Source organism: Eurypyga helias, unplaced genomic scaffold (genome assembly GCF_000690775.1).
Source record: "Eurypyga helias isolate BGI_N326 unplaced genomic scaffold, ASM69077v1 scaffold12214, whole genome shotgun sequence".
NCBI classification, from domain to species: domain Eukaryota; kingdom Metazoa; phylum Chordata; class Aves; order Eurypygiformes; family Eurypygidae; genus Eurypyga; species Eurypyga helias.
Window position 1 is genome coordinate 54,928 of NW_010244537.1, and position 16,147 is coordinate 71,074.

Here is a 16,147-nt window from a genome sequence, read left to right on the forward strand (position 1 = left end):
TGGGGGGGTGCAAGCCATGACGAATCAAGCCCACTGCGTGGACATCAACATTAATTTAAAGTATAATTAAGGTTGATTAGTGGTCATGGTAAAAAGATTAATAGCAATAAAATAGGAAAATCATGCCTCTACTTCATGCTTCGATGTTCACCATAGAAGATAATAAACAAGGAACCTTCGTTTTGCAGTACAATTTCTTTTTATATTATTTAGTACAGTATTTTAAAACCTATATTTTATCACACTAGGCTTACAGAGTCACATGTAAAAAGAATTCAAAACACATTCTTGATAGCATGCTAATGACTGTGACCTTTCTGCCCAAACACACTCAAAGTCACAATTTTTTTCATTCAGCTACACATCCTGAGAATACCACACGCCAACCAGTAAACCTAGAACACTCTTCGAGAAGTAGAAATAGTACTAATAATCAACCTTCTGCAAAAAGGAAACTGAAGCATCGAGGTTGAATAACCAACCCAAGACATACCGGAGGAATAAAGCCCAAAGCTAGGACTACCGTTGCAAAACGCCTGCTTCTTGCTGCCACAGTGACGCCACTGCCCTAAGCTACTTCCAAGAACAAAAGGGCAATGTATGAGATCCTTCCACTTACTACAGCCAGCTGAGGGGAGAGGGGGTTTACTTATTACTGCATTCAATACTCAGGTAGTAACAGTTTGAAACCACCTACTGCTGTGGTCCAATACTTTCTCTAAAACTCAGGATTCATGCTCTTCATTTGCTGGGAGTGAGGTCTTACAAAAATTAGCACCCCCTCCCACACTTGCCCATTTGTCTCCAATTCCATCAGATCCTTTAGCATCTTCACAAAGTCCCAAAACATCCTCCAACCTGACTGGGGAAAAGCGAGCTCAGGTTAAATGACAGTATCACTGGAGCGTCCACTGCAAATGTCTTTTAGCACGGGCTGGGATTTAAAATCAGTGGGACTGGGGTGGGGGGAGACAGCAATCACTGAGTTCTCAAAGCCAGCAGCTGCTCATTTATAGTTCATGCCCCATGAATTTTATCTTTACAATGTATTTACTCAAACCAGTCACAAGTGGTGTTCCCTGGTGCTCAGTTCTGGGGCCAGGTCTGTTTAATATCTTTATCAGTGATCTGGACCTGGATCGAGTGCTCCCTCAGTAAGTTTGCAGATGACACCAAGTTGGGTGGGAGTGTTGATCTGCCTGAGGGTAGGAGAGCCCTGCATTGGCACCTGGACAGGCTGGATCCATCGGCCAAGGCCAACTGTAGGAGGTGCAACAAGGCCAAGTGCTGGGTCCTGCACTTGGGTCACAACAACCCCAGGAAGCCCTACAGGCTTGGGATGAGTGGCTGAAAAGCCGCCTGGTGGAAAAGGACCTGGGAGTGTTGGTCAACAGCAGCTAAATATGAGCCAGCAGTGTGCCCAGGTGGCCAAAGAGGTCAATGGCATCCTGGTCTGCATCAGGACCGGTGTGGCCAGCAGGCTGATGAGTCTTGTGTCCAGTCAGATTTTTTATAGCCACAAAGTTGCCTCTCTGGCAACCTGTTGAGTATTTGTCCACCCCCACAGTAAAAACCTTTTTTATTTTTGCTTAAACGGAATTTCCTGTATGAACATGCCACTCAAGTGTACACACTTTTTTTTTATATCTGAATTTTTTATCCTTTACACTTCAGGTTTTCTCTTCCTAGCACAGTTAGGGAAATAGAGACATGTAGGTGCTGCATTCACTATTTTAAAAAAAATTTCTTTGCCTAAATTGTTCGGATAGCTTGAAATGCACAGCAGCATAACTGCCATCTCTTTGGCTAGATATTAAGGACTCTGCCTTTCTAGCACAGATGAAATTACCTTTCCTTAGAAATTTCCTTTCTTTAGAAAAGGACCTGCCAGCCCTGATGGACATCAAGTTGAACATGATCCACCAACATGCCCTTGATGCAAAGAAGGTGAATGGTGTCCTGCGCTGTGTTAGAAGTGCTTCCACCAGGTCAAGGGAAGTGATCCTTCCCCTCTGCTCAGCACTGGTGAGGCCATACCTGGAGTGCTGGGTCTGGTGCTGGGCTCCCCAGTACGACAGACATGGACATACTGGAGAGAGTCCAGCAAAGGGCCACAAGCATGATCAAGGGACTGGAGCATCTCTCATGTGAGGCAAGGCTGGAAGAGCTAGAACTGTTCAACCTGGAGAAGTCTCAGGGGGATCTTATCAATGTATGTAAATAGCTGAAGGGAAGGTATGAAGAGGACAGAGCAAGGCTCCTTTCCGTGATGCCCACTGACAGGACCAGAGGCAACGAAACCCAGGAGGTTCCCTCTGAACATCAGGAAACACTTTTTCATTGTGAGGGGGACCAAGCACTGGCACAGGTTGCCCAGGGAGGCTGTGGAGTCTCCATTCTTCAGGATATTCAAAAGCCAGCTGAACACGGTCCTGGACAACTGGCTCTAGGTGGCCCTGCTTGCGCCAGCGGGGAGAGGGTTGGGCTAGATGACCTCCAGAGGTTCCTTTCAAAGTCAGCCATTCTGTGATTCTCAGATCCCAATCTCTTTATTTTAACTCCGTCTTCCAACAGGCTAGGAATATGCCACAGTTACTCTACAGCAGTATTACTCCCTCCCTCCTCAACACAAGCGTAGTGAGATGCAATAGCTCTGGTAACGTATGAAGCATTCTCTAATAGCACAGAAGGGGGAAACAACGCATTTCTTTGCAAGACAACCTGATAGACAACCATGACACCACTTGAGCACCAGATCTTTTTTTCTTTCTTGAGTGAGTACCTGTACGCACTACTACTTTTTTCAGATATTGCTCAACCACTACTCTCTGTGACACAATGAGGTCTATATTCAAAACTCCCACTCAAATGAGCACTTAGGGGTTGTACTTGCCTCTGGAAGTAGCAGCACTTGACTGCACCTGCTACCACTACCACTAATACCACCACAGTAAATGTGTGCCTGTCTTTTCCACATACATCAGCCACTCATCAAACATTCAAAGAATACTTCAAACACAGCAATAATACTTCTGCAAATTTACAGCGCTCAGAATGCCAAGCAACAGACAAAGGTTAAGCCAGAAGTGCCTGCCACTGTTTAGGTGCCTAAAAATAAACAGGCAAGGCTTTCCACATACCAATGCCATGACAAACCATTCTCTCTGCGCTTCAGTGAGAACATGTCACAAAGAAGTTGGTATATTCTAGGGGGGGATCAAAGACCATTTTGTTCTGCATACGGCATCTAATCAACTTGAATTTTTGCCACCTTATTCTTTTTTTTTTAATGGTTGTGCAGAGAAAAATCTGGCACACCTTATGGGGACACATTGGTAATTCAAGGTAGAGCACCTCAAAAAAAAATTCCGTTAATTTTGCATTTTAAATTAATTAAATACCCAAATCTGCAATTACATTGTAAAAACACTCTTCATGCACTGAGCACCACCAAATCAGCTAAACTGTTCTGTTATCTCCCGCCTTCTACCTTGCTGTCACTGCAGGTATTTCTAGATGACACTCTGATGATCAGAAAGAAAGACAACATGGTTGACAGCACAATATAACGAGTCCTTTCCCTCCCACTTTAAGGCAAGGTTAGCATGTTGCAATACACAGGGATTCCATGACTGTGCTGACAAAAAGCAAGAAGATGCACATCAGACAGACGATGTATGGTGTGCTGTTTCAGTTAAGAAACATAACCCCAGGAAACATGCAATTCTGATTTTTATTCCGTAACTCTTCAGACAGGAAAGGTAAGATTTCAGAACAGATCTCTAGGCTCTTGAACAGAGGTGCACGATGGCAGAAAAATGCTGAAGGTAACCTCCAAGAAAGCATAAACCTGAGAGGATGGAAAAGAAGACAGAACCGCATGCCTCTGTTCAATTTTGGTCTTTCACTCTTGCTTTGTCTGGAATAGGCTTTACAAAGCACTACTGTAACTCCACCTGAACAGGAGCGTGATGGACCTGAAGGAATCACAGAGGAGCTGTGGGGAGCTCCATGCCATTCCTTTTTGATAGTACATCTGCTACGGCCAAGTTACTCATGCAAGAAACCACAACTGTGCTTATAATTTGCTTCAGTGTTTCTTTAAGGTCCCTTCCAACCCAAACCATTCTATGATATGCTACTTCTATCAACTTCATGATAACATTCCATTATTTTTCCTAAAAGACACTAAATAAGACAGAGACGGATAATTTCCTTATTTGTATGCAAAGCATGTCTCTCTCCCCAGCTTATTTATTTTTTTTACTATCACAGGAAAACACTTTTTATAACAGCATTTAAGCCTTCAATACCACTTAACTCTCTCTCTGCACTATGGCTTGTCTGAATAACCTCGATAGATACAACGCATTTGCCTACCAAATGTCTCTTTCTCCTCCAAAGTCCATGGCTTAAACTTAATTAACACTACAGAATCACTCTTCGCTGACACTGAACTATTGTCACGGGACATCTACATCTACCACTGGAAGCAGTAACATGTATTACTTGCCATGGCGTACTTTGCCAAATCCAGTTTCCAAATTGCTCCTACAGTGCAGCCCCTCCATCCCCAAACTAAAGCATCCTCCCCAGTCTAGTTGGGAATCAGAAGGGAGGCTCAGATTTTTAAGCACAACAGCGATGTACCCCTACCTGACATGGAGTTCCTGCGTTAAGCAGGACACTGGGAACTTGCAAGCCTCAGTTTCTTGAGTCTGAAGTTGGATTAACTCTACTGACCACTGTCAAAGCACTGTGGTGCGTGCATTTATGAGCTCCGTTAAATAGTTTTCAAACTATTTATGTGAAGTCCTCAATGAGTGCAATATACTCAGTCCTCACTAAAGCAGCCCTTCCAGACTTCAAACTTGAGAGTTGTGTGTTCAAAAAGCAGTTTAATTTCTAGTTACATTTAACCAATGCAATACAAAAATAATACTGCTATTTACATACGCTGGCTATTTGAAGATTTGTGCCCCTACCTGTACCACTTGTAACCTTCCCTCATTCATCTACTACAGTTACCTAATTACTTTTGCTGCTCTTTTCCAAAATCCCTCTATTCTTTGAAGTAGTTAGGCACAAAAAAATTGAATAGAATTGCCTGGCAGTAGGCACACTAAACTAATTTGCTTCCTAAAGGGTAATTTTTGCAGTAAGATTCCTCGGTCTCTCATTGTCACTCATGTTTTCTCCCTCTTTATTTCCTTCCTAGTTCTATTCCCCCTCAGATCCTTTGCAACATTAATGTTAACAATTATGCATAATTCAGTGGCATTAATAATTTCTGTTATGCTAAACCTCATAGGCTCATTTCAGTTTGAGGATTGCTCCATGCTGTGTAAAAATAGAAATCCACTAGCCCAAAGACCTTGGCATTCAATTGAGACAACATGCAACAAACAAGAAGAAAAAAAAATTCTCAGCTCACAAGGACAGACGAGATGAAAATACAAATATGGGTATGAAAAAAAAAAACAGGTCGATGCATAGCAAGAGGGCTTTGAGTCAGCACTGGATTTTATTTTTTTAATAATGTAACACACCTAAGTGAATTGAAAAGATTAGTGTTTTCACTCTCTCTCTTGGTAGCTAGAGAGAGAATGTAAAGGCCAGCATAGCAGTTTTATGGGCCAGTAGTATGCAGCGTAGCCAATATATGTTCCGCGGGACTGGAACACAGTGATGGTTAAGAGACGGCCAAAGCTGTTACTAACATACACGGAGCACAGCACTGCTGCAACCATAAAACATCACAAAAATAATGAATTGGCAACGAGGTCTTGCTACTATACCCACCCAAAAGACAATTATGGAAGCCAGTAGAAGAGAGTTACTGATAGAATATATTTTCCCCAAGAAAGTCACAGAGCACCCAATGGACTAACTGGAGGAAGAGTTAATCCTGGTCTTGCTTCTTGCCAACACATGTGATGAAACAACAAAAGATTTATTCCATGATTAGAGACATGTTCTAGATGTCAGTACCTAACCACTTGAGATTATTTGTCAAAAATAATCCATGATTCCAAATCAAAAACAGGGGGTTCATGAGAGAGGTTCTTGCCAATAGCTTTGAAAACAGAAGCTTGATATGAAAGGTCTTTCATGCCTTACTAAAAATGCAAGTTGGGCAACTACAAATCAGTTGCCAGATTTGTAGATGACAAAAACCAAAAGGAAATTACAAGAAGAAATAGCCTCAAGTTGCATCAGGGAAGGTTTAGACTGGATATTAGGAAAAGCTTTAGTGAAAGAGTAGTCAGGCATTGGAACGGGCTGCCCAGGGAGGTGGTGGAGTCACCATCCCTGGAGGTGTTCAAGGAACGTGTAGACATGGTGCTTGAGGACATGGTCTAGTGGGTATGGTAGTGTTGGGCTGATGGCTGGACTGGATGATCTTATAGGTCTTTTCCAACCTCAGTGATTCTGTAAAAAGTGAGCCATCCACAGAGAAGCCAATTCAGCATGACAAAAGCACAAACAACTTGATTGCATCAGCGCATACAAGTGCCATTTATTATTCTTTAAAGTCAGGGGAGTCACTATCCCCCACCCACTTCATGTTCTACTGTATGTATCAAGCAGCATTACTGTTCCATACCCAGATACTGGGTTTGAGCTATGAGACACACTACGCCTGAAATTTCTTCGTTTACCCCTGAAATTTCTTTGCTTCTGCAATGCCAGAAGCAAGTCCTTTCTTACACTGTTGTAGGTACTGAAGCATAAGCTTTTCCCCTGCTGGAAAAGCATCTTGATGCAGACTCTTACTAAGAAGTCTGTACCTGTGTACCTGTACCTATATTGTCTGCATTTTCTTCACACAGGTTTTATGGACTGGTCAGTAGTAGTCTCATCAAAGAAATGGAATTTGCTTATTGAGTCCCCAGTTCCCACTTTGATCATTCCAATAATTAAGCCAAATCAGCAGGACTCAGAGCAAGTGGATCAGGGTGGGGGTAGTGAAAGGAGGATGGCTGTGCAACAGATGAGGAAAAACAAGAGAGAAGCATGTATTTGCTAGGCCTCCACATATCATAATTAAAAACAATTTCAAAATTTATTCATTTTACTCATGAAAAGTACATTTTAAGATTAAAAAAATGTCATTCACAAAACTTTAGAAGGTACTTATTCACACTGGAAACTGTATTTAAGAAAAATTAGGAAAAAAATTGCTTCAGGGAAAAAGAAACATTGATCAAACTTTTATAGCTGCAGCTTGCCGTAATGAGAACATGATCCCTTATAATAGAGCCAGAGATGATAAACAGCTGCAGTGCCAACGTAGCACTCGTTAGTTCAGACGCAGAACAAAGGCACTGTAACTGGTGTACAGCATCTTTGTACTCCCAACAATGGTGCGCTGCTCCTCCTAGCACAGGGGCAAGTTACACACAGACACAGCATTGTGCTTTGTTCCGACAGCCACGCACCACGGGGGACCAAGGGGTGCAGAAACGGACATTGTAAACACAGAAACAGTACAACCCTAGCCACCCTCACCGCTGGCGAGGCCCAGACAACAGCACTGCCTTTGGGAAAGCACGCTGTGCTTGCAGCGTCACACGCTGTTCTGATGTGTATGCTGAAGGAGGCCTAGACAAATGCCACTCAAATCAACGGACGTGAAGTGAGACCAGAGTGAGTCTAAACTATAAAGCAGCACTTCAATACACAACGTACTTGAAATTTAATGTGAATACCTAAAACACCATATTGTTTGGTCCATTAAGGTCTACATCCTCACCTAGCAATGACCAAATACTTCTGGGCTTAAACAGAAAAGCAAATCCCACAGGACTATTGGATAATGCACCACGCTGTACACAGAAGTAAGTATCTGCATCACCAGGATTCAACTTACACCCTGAGACAGAAGAGACAGAGTCCTAACATCTTGACATTTCATTAATGAAATGCAGCAAGTTTTTTTACTCTTATTTGGCACTGAAAAAGACTGGCAGAGAATTTATTCTTCACATATTTTGCAAATAAAGCTATTCTAAAATAAACATGCTGCTCAAGGATGTATCAGAATATGTTTCATAGACTTGTGTAACATTCGTCTAGTTTTTCCCCACACTTCCAGCTTGCTGTTATCCCACCAAATGGGATAACTAACTTCCCACCCAAACTGACAGCTAACTTCCCAACAATACAACTCTTGGGTTAGTTTTGCACGTCAGCAAAACCAAGATATCACACACTTGCTCATTTCCTGTCAGTCAGTCTGCTGTGGGCCCAACAGCTCCCAGGCTCTCTGCCATGGCATCAAGAATCTGGAAGTCCACATTCCAGCAACAACCTCAAAGCTCAAGGCTTCCTGCATCAGGTGGGGAGATGGGGAAGATGGCAGAATTCCCTGGGCTTCTGGTCAAGGTGTGGCAACCCTAGGACAGAAGATTTTTCAGTGGGGACTTCCCTCAAGACAGGCAGATGCTCCATTTGAGAAAAGCCAAAATAAAAATGCTGTGGAATTTTCTTTCAGAGGGAAGTGTAAGATTATAAAAACATAGTTTTCATACTGAATCTCAGCACAAGGGTTTTCTTAATGCTGCTGTTTCCCACAGAAAGAAGATGCCGTATCTTGAGCAACTTTAACTGTAACTCGTATCCTGCTAGGAGCAATTACTTCCTAGCATGTAACCAATTACAGGAAGATACATCAGGATTGTATCTGGATCTTGTTGCCATTAAAACAATACAGTAAATTAAAAAAGAAATTATTTACTGTGACATAAGCATCAAGAGTTTCATGGCTTGAACTGCTACTTCATGGTCCTTGTCCAGAGGCATGGACACAATTCGATCCTAATGGATGTAAAATGACAATAAAAAGATGTAACATGGTTTGTTCTCAATAAACATATTTTTGCTACAGCTAGATCATCTACACTAGTAGAGCAGAAATTTATTTTTATTTCGGCAGCTATTTCCTAAGAGACATAAGGCAACTTGATTACTACCAAGTAGTTCCCCAGCCCCTGAAAATTAACAGCATGTTAATTTTTTAACTGAATTAATCATGCAGTAATAGGGTATTTTTTATAGATGTAACGTATGCGTTCACAAGAAATCAGCTACAGTCTACAAATTAAAAGTGACTGACAACTTGTTTCTAAGATGTTACTACTGGCACTTCAGTATGTTAAATGAAGGTAAGCCCCAAATTACAAGCATTACATAATCATTTTCTCCCATCAAGAATAAAGTGTGTGTACCTACACATCACAGCAGCCACTCCCTTGCTAGAAAGGCAATTAGGACTGGAGTCAGAAAGGTACTTCATGGAATAGCAGCAGTATTCCTGACCTCCAGGATTCAAACTATTGTAACCTGGTACGCATGCAAACACCTCAACACAGTGGAAATCTTCCTGTCCCATGTACCCAACAACTCGCACTCCTCAGTGCGGCCTACATCTTTAAGGTATATTAAACCATTGGACTTGCCTGTTTTGGAACTAACAGCTTTCTCACTTAACGTATCATTTCTAAATCTCTAGATTCATCTCACTTTGCACCTTCCTTTTTCTCACAACCCAGCTGCAAGGTGAAGTCCAGGAATCTGGAGTTTGATATTCAAGGGTAACAGAGGGAAGCTTGTGGGAAATGGATTGACAGCTATATAATTACATTTCCCACCACTGAGAAACCACGATTTTTGGAAGACTCCAGATCAGAGTGTATTTTGTATGAAGCTCTTTGAGTTTCTTTTGTTTAGGAAGGAAGGTGGTGTCATGTTTGGGCTGTTTTTTTTTAACTGGGGGGATGGAATTTGCAATAACCCACTTATACAGCATCCTCCATGCAGAGGGAGATCGCAGTACAGACAGACGGGAGCTATTCCATCAGTCTGTGAGTACCAACCCTGCAGCTGGTTACACAGCTTACAGCAACCTTCCTTTAACCAGACAGATCAAGAACTACCACAAAACTGTTCAAACAGGGGTCAATCTTAGATAGCCAAGTTTCAGTCTGAATAATTTATTCTGAAGATACCAGTATTAATCTATTTCTTGTTCTTTGAGGATGTGCCATAGGTATTTTTTACTATTAGCAACTGCTTTGACATACAGGTAAGTCCTGCATCTGTTGCAAAAAGAACATGAATTACTACATCATCCAGGCATTGATTATGTACTGATTCAGAGGGACTGAGATATCAATCACAGCACTTTGAGTTTTCTTACTGAAATACCGAAAAGGCCCAGCCCCACTGGGATAAAAGTAGCTGATGAAATCACTACCAAGGGCAGGATTAAAAAAGTAGAAGGGTTACTACTTAAATTAGTCAGGATGTTGGAATATGATAAAGGCAGTGTACAGGGTCAGTGCGGTCACAGAACAAGCTCTCAAAAGTTCAGCGTATCCTCTGACTTGTTCAGAGAGGAGATAAGGGATCCTTCTTCAAGATTCACACTGCCATGGTGGATCAAGAGAGCCATTCCCACATCAGTGGCATACACGGTCAGCCAACCCAGTATCTACAAGGTCAACCCATTATCAGGAGCAGCAAAAAAAAGGGACCTTCAGAGTATGAAATTCTTTGTCATGTGCCAAAGATCCTGTAAAAAAGATCTGGGCCATTCTGGATGAATGGTGGATAACTGACCACAGTGCACACTAACACCATTTTGTGCGTGAACTAAAGTGAAACAGAAAATTCCACAGGAACAGAGGGAAACACCTCTGCAAAACTCCTTTGTCCACTCAGTCAAGCAGGCTGTTTCTGCAGTACTCTAAGCTGCTGTCAGTCAAGAGAGTGGGGAGATCAGCTCTGATCAAAACCATGAAAACCTGTGTATACACCCAACCCAGACTTTAAAAATACCAAGCAGTAATCTATTTACCTTGAATCTGCTGGTAAAGAGATCCATCCTGGAAACAAGTTCTTTTCTGCTATAAATTCCCTGCAGTCCCAGAAGACACTTCAACCGCACTTCAGCTTGCTATAAGACAAAGAGAAATCAGCTAACAGTAAAAAACGTTTATCTCTGATGTTATTTGCTATTGGCATTTACAGTAATTAGAGTTCTTTGTGGGTGCCTACAGCAGACTGCCCGGATACTGCCTCATCGTCCTTATTAGTGACATCAGTACCATTTTGTCTGTGGGCACACACGTGCATCTCTCACACACACACACAGAGGAAGCCTGCTGAGTCAAACTTCAAGGTGACAAACTTCCAGTTTGCATTAGGCTCCGTGAGAGACACAGAAACTCTCACAAACTTTACAGTTAATAAAAGCAACACAGTGCAAAAGATGCAGGAATTGTGTTGTTCAGCAGTCAAAGATAAACAAAGCCAAGAGTATGGATGACCTACTTAATACAACCAGCGCTCTTCCATACGTCAGACTTTGTTTGCTTCCTTTCAACATTTGACTCGGACAATCATTAAACATGAAGAAGGACTCCAAGATATTCTGGTCCAGCAAAAATTCCCAGAGACAGAGCTAAAACTCAGAAATGCACCAGCTTACTACCCCCATGGTTCTCACAGAGAGAGAGTCAAATATTAGTTACGCCCTCTCCCTGTTTCTGTTTTACACCAGAATGCTATATTTTAAGCACTCTAAGAAGAAAAGGATTGCTTTGAATTTGGCCTAAATAGTTAATACAGACAAAACACCTACAAGGTGTTATTTCATACTATTATTAATGCTGCTTTGTAGATGCCTCAAAAAGAGGACTTTTCATTATCCAGCTTTGAAATTAATCTCATGCATGTTGCTAAACCTTTCAAATTACAAAGCTTTAAATGTCATTAGGAAAGTCATTTTGAGGATCTAACATAGAAAAAAAATCACTATGCTCTACAAACATATAATGCTAAGGATATCAGCAGAGGCAGTTAAATGAACTGCAGGTTTTGAATCAGTCTCTTTGTATTTCTTCCTTGATTCCTCTTGCTAACAATAGCAGTAAGAATAATCAAGGAAACCCAAGAAAGGAGACCACCTACACACAGGCTATCCATTACTACAAGTTCCTGTTCAGCTGCTTAGATGGAAAGCAAAGGATGATATCCAGTAGCAGGCTTTGACCAGCAGTTTTGCATGAGGCAGCTTTTTGCTAGAAATATAAAGTGAAAGATCAACAGGTGCCAATGAGCACTGCTCTCTCATCTGCCCGTGACACACCAGCAGCACATATTCTGTGCTGTACTTGAGAATTAAAGGTGTTGTCTGAGAATGAACTTGTTGACCCCCACCTGCTGCTTCCTACAGCCACAAAGGCTCCACAGCACAGCACGCACTCACAAAGAGTCCCAGCTTGGTGCCCATCGCTGCACACCGGGCACAAACTCAGTGCAGGCTGTAGTGCCATTCGGGCTGCAGCTGCCCTCACCATTTTATCACAAGCCTTTTCTTGTGAATAGGGACTGCATTTGTGCTTGGGGAAAAGGGGAAGAAAAAAAAAAAAGAAAACGTTTGTGACAGTTTGTTGGTCGGTCATGTTGGTCATATAGCCCTTGGCATGCGGCTAGTATTGCATTTGTCAGTCAGGTGGCATTCAAGCGTAGGTCTGCAGTTGCGGAGTTTAATACGTTCAACTACAGCACCTGCCTTCTACGGTATCCTGTCCCTGCCCGAAAGCTCTCAGCCATAACCCTATATGTATTTGTTTCTTTTAAGTGTTGAGAAAATTAACTATAGCAACTAAGAACAAATAACTACTTCTACTATGACTAGTTCTGCTGCTTTCCTATGTTTTCCATTGCATTTTCTCCTTCTACCACCATTCCCTTTCTAGATCCATCACACTCCTCATAGCTTCTTGATCATTCAGAATTACCTCACATCCTTTTAAAACTCTCTGGCTACTTACACTCAGCTCCTTTTGGCAGTGATATAGGCACGTGCAAATACCCAGCCATCTACTCCCCTCGCCAGAACTACTGTTTTAATCTCGACAAAATACCTGCCTGTTCAGCCTTGCAAAGCTGTGGCAGAGCAAAGGGGAGTTATGTAAGCAGGTCATCAGGATACTCTGCATACACGCTGTCCCTCAGCTGCATTATAGCCTATTTCAACCCTGACGTGCCACAGACTGCCAGAAAACATCAGTGAGACATTGGGCAGCTCTAGTGACCTCAAAGAGCTCGGCGTGCGCTCCAGCACCGCTCCGCCGCATTCAGTTATAAGATTTCAGCCTCCCCACTATCACAGAGGTGGGGCCATTTCATAAGCCTTACCAATACAGCTGGGACCTGGATGATTTGATGTGGTCATTGAGGTGGTTTGGTTGGTTGGTTGGGGTTTTTTTTTGGTTTTTTTTTTCTTCCCTCCTCAATACTCCCCAAATAGTAAATTGTGAAAACTAGGTTTACATCTGAATTACTGCTGAATAGAGAAGACAATCCAGCTTACCTGTCCTGTTCAGGTAAAGCAATTTTTAAAAAGGCCCTCCCTCACAAAAGAAAAAAATCACCCAAACCACCCAGTACATACGCACGGAGATGACCTTAGAGCAGAAAACCACAATGTTAACATGACAATTGAAAGAAAGAAGTATTTCAGAAGTAGCCATAACCATAGGATCAGTTTCTATAGCCACGCTGAATGGGGCACAACACTAAAAACCCTTTCAATTTCCTGAAATTTGCCAGGAGCATCACATGGTCAGGCCATGAAAGTTCATTTCAACAGCAACTTCCTGGTTCCATAGAATGTCTTTGGGTGTTTTCCATAGTCCAATGAGAAAACCTCAACAACTTGTCCTGAAGTTCCAGTCAAAGCTCGTCTAACATGGTAGTAGATCCCAAGCATGCATCTCCATTGCCTCTACCTTCCTGTCTGCTCATCCTGCCTTCCACTTTCCCCATCCTTACTCTTCATTGTCTTGACTTTTCTGGTCTTTAACTCAACTTTTTACACAGCACTTCCCTTCAACACCTGCTGCTCATATCAGTCCTGGTTTGATTGGATCTGGATGCTGATTTACTAGCTCTATACTCCCTTGGAAGAACACTAGTGCCTCTGAGCGCGAGTTAGGCACCTGGGTTTCACGGATACACTCACAGGTGACCAGGCTGACATATAACATTGTTCAACTGCACACAGCTGTCAGATTTAGGATCAACTGTTGCTTGGTCTCCAAAAATAAAAAGTTAAATTATTTCTAGCAGATGAGCATAAACTACTCAAAAATGTATCTTTATAGCACTGATAGACCACTCTTACTGGGCCAAAGAGATCCTCATATGCCATTTTGAGCATATTACCCCTGAATTTCCTAGGTGCAAGAAGGATCTTAGTGCACCTAGGAAGTAACATTCACATAAAAAATATCATGTTTCATATCTGGGTATAATGGCAAAACAGTATCTCATGGGAAAGAATGAATGATTATATTAAAATAAAAGATTTGGAAGACAAAATGTTAATTTTATACTTACTTCCCCCTCCCCTCTCTGCTTTCGAGCCTCCCAAATACTAAACTTCATGTCTGTTTACAGCACTGCAGATGATCCTGGCCAGGTTTTCCCCCACCATTAGAATCCTTTTGTGGTTGTTCCACTCTGGGGCCTAAATGGTTTGGCAAACTTCTCTACGTTATATTCTAAAAGAGAATTGGCTCTGGGAGATATCGGTTTCTTGCCGCCTACCCCCAACAAGATGTGATGGAAATGCTTATGAGAGAGATGTACTGAGAAATAACATTCAGATGTATATAAAAGCACTGCTGCCCCTGTTGCTGCCAAAAATGCCCTGCTCTCATTTTGGAATCAGACAATATAACAGTGGCTGCAAATCACAAAGCACAGCTGGGACTGCAACCAGGAGCAGTGGCACACTACCAGGTCTCAGTCAAATGTGGAATATGGGAGACTTCATCTCACTTTATCTCACTCTGCTTGCATCTACATTGCTTTCAGTAAATAAGACAACTATTTCCAGTTCCTAATAAGTGACATTGGATGAGCTACATGCATTAATCAGAGACACCAGCTGTTAATCTTCACCATACAGCACTGGGAAGGAAGACCTATCTTCAAAAATGTCTTTTTCTTTTGAGAATTATCCCAACTGAACATACACTAAAAAGATATTCTGATCTGATAAAATTTATGCAGGCAAAGATGAGAGTTCTTGGTAAGATTTGTTCTTCTAAAAATCTAAATACTACCTTCACAGTAACGGCAGAAAACAGGGAAATAAGAGGCTTTGTGCTCCCCCTCCTGGCTTTGTGGTAATCTGCAATTTTATTCACAGAACACAAAAATTACCTAAAGCTGACACAAAACTGAGGACGTTTCAGAATTGGAAGCAGCCTGCAAAGTACAGTATGCCAATTCTGGTAATTAGCCATTCACAATAAATATTCCTATCACTTAAAATCTCATGGATTTTAGAAATACAAAAAAAAAAACCCACACACCACACCATATTTTTGACTTACTGTTCTCTTTCGGTTGCTTTTGGTTGGGGTTTGGGTTTGTTGTTTTGGTTTTGCTTAAAGGATATAGGCCATTTTGCAATTTAGTAACAGTTCCCCAGTCAGCAGCACACAAGAATAACTGCACACACAGGCACACACACTGCTACAGAACAGGGAAAAATACGTTCTCTGTTATTTTGTGCTACAACGGCTTTAAAAAATAAAGCCTGAATTGGGGAAGAAAAATCTTTTTTTTTGGTACCACCAGAGTCATAAGTATCTACTCTCAGGAATTTAAACGTTAGGATTCTTTAGAAATAAAATAAAATTAAAATCCCATCTACTGTTACTGGTAAAAAAAAAAAAAAATTAAAACTTTACCTTATCATACAGCATCCACCCAATGTATTTTAAGTAGCTATCATTTAAAAAAGCATCTGGGTATGTTTTGATGCAGCTGCCAATTTCTTCAACACAAGTTGCTCGTATCTCAGGGATCACATCACTGTGAAATTATAAAATTGTAATATTAATACATTTTAAATGCCTAATATATGTTAATTGTTTTATTTGCAATATTTTTTCTGGAATTCCAGAAGCATGTATAATCCAAAATATTAACACCATTTTCATATTAATGCTCTAAGCTAGGCTTTCATTCAACAATCAGGCCACTTTTAGCTAGAAATGTTTCATGCAATAATTACTTCGTAATTCTAGATATCTTCTCATTCACAAAAGTACTGCTTTAT

At 41.5% G+C, this 16,147-nt stretch overlaps 1 protein-coding gene across 1 annotated transcript in view; it reads right to left on the reverse strand.

Annotated features, from left to right (window-relative positions):
• LOC104508244 (cohesin subunit SA-2-like) overlaps positions 1–16,147 on the reverse strand; it is a 59,088-nt gene that overhangs the window by 24,763 nt on the left and 18,178 nt on the right. Inside the window, exons 10-12 of the mRNA XM_010149801.1 lie at positions 15,777–15,900; positions 10,862–10,960; positions 8,741–8,820 (exon numbers count right to left, since the gene is read on the reverse strand). Of these exons, the coding sequence (XP_010148103.1) occupies positions 8,741–8,820; positions 10,862–10,960; positions 15,777–15,900 (303 nt within the window). The remainder of the gene's footprint in view (positions 1–8,740; positions 8,821–10,861; positions 10,961–15,776; positions 15,901–16,147) is intronic.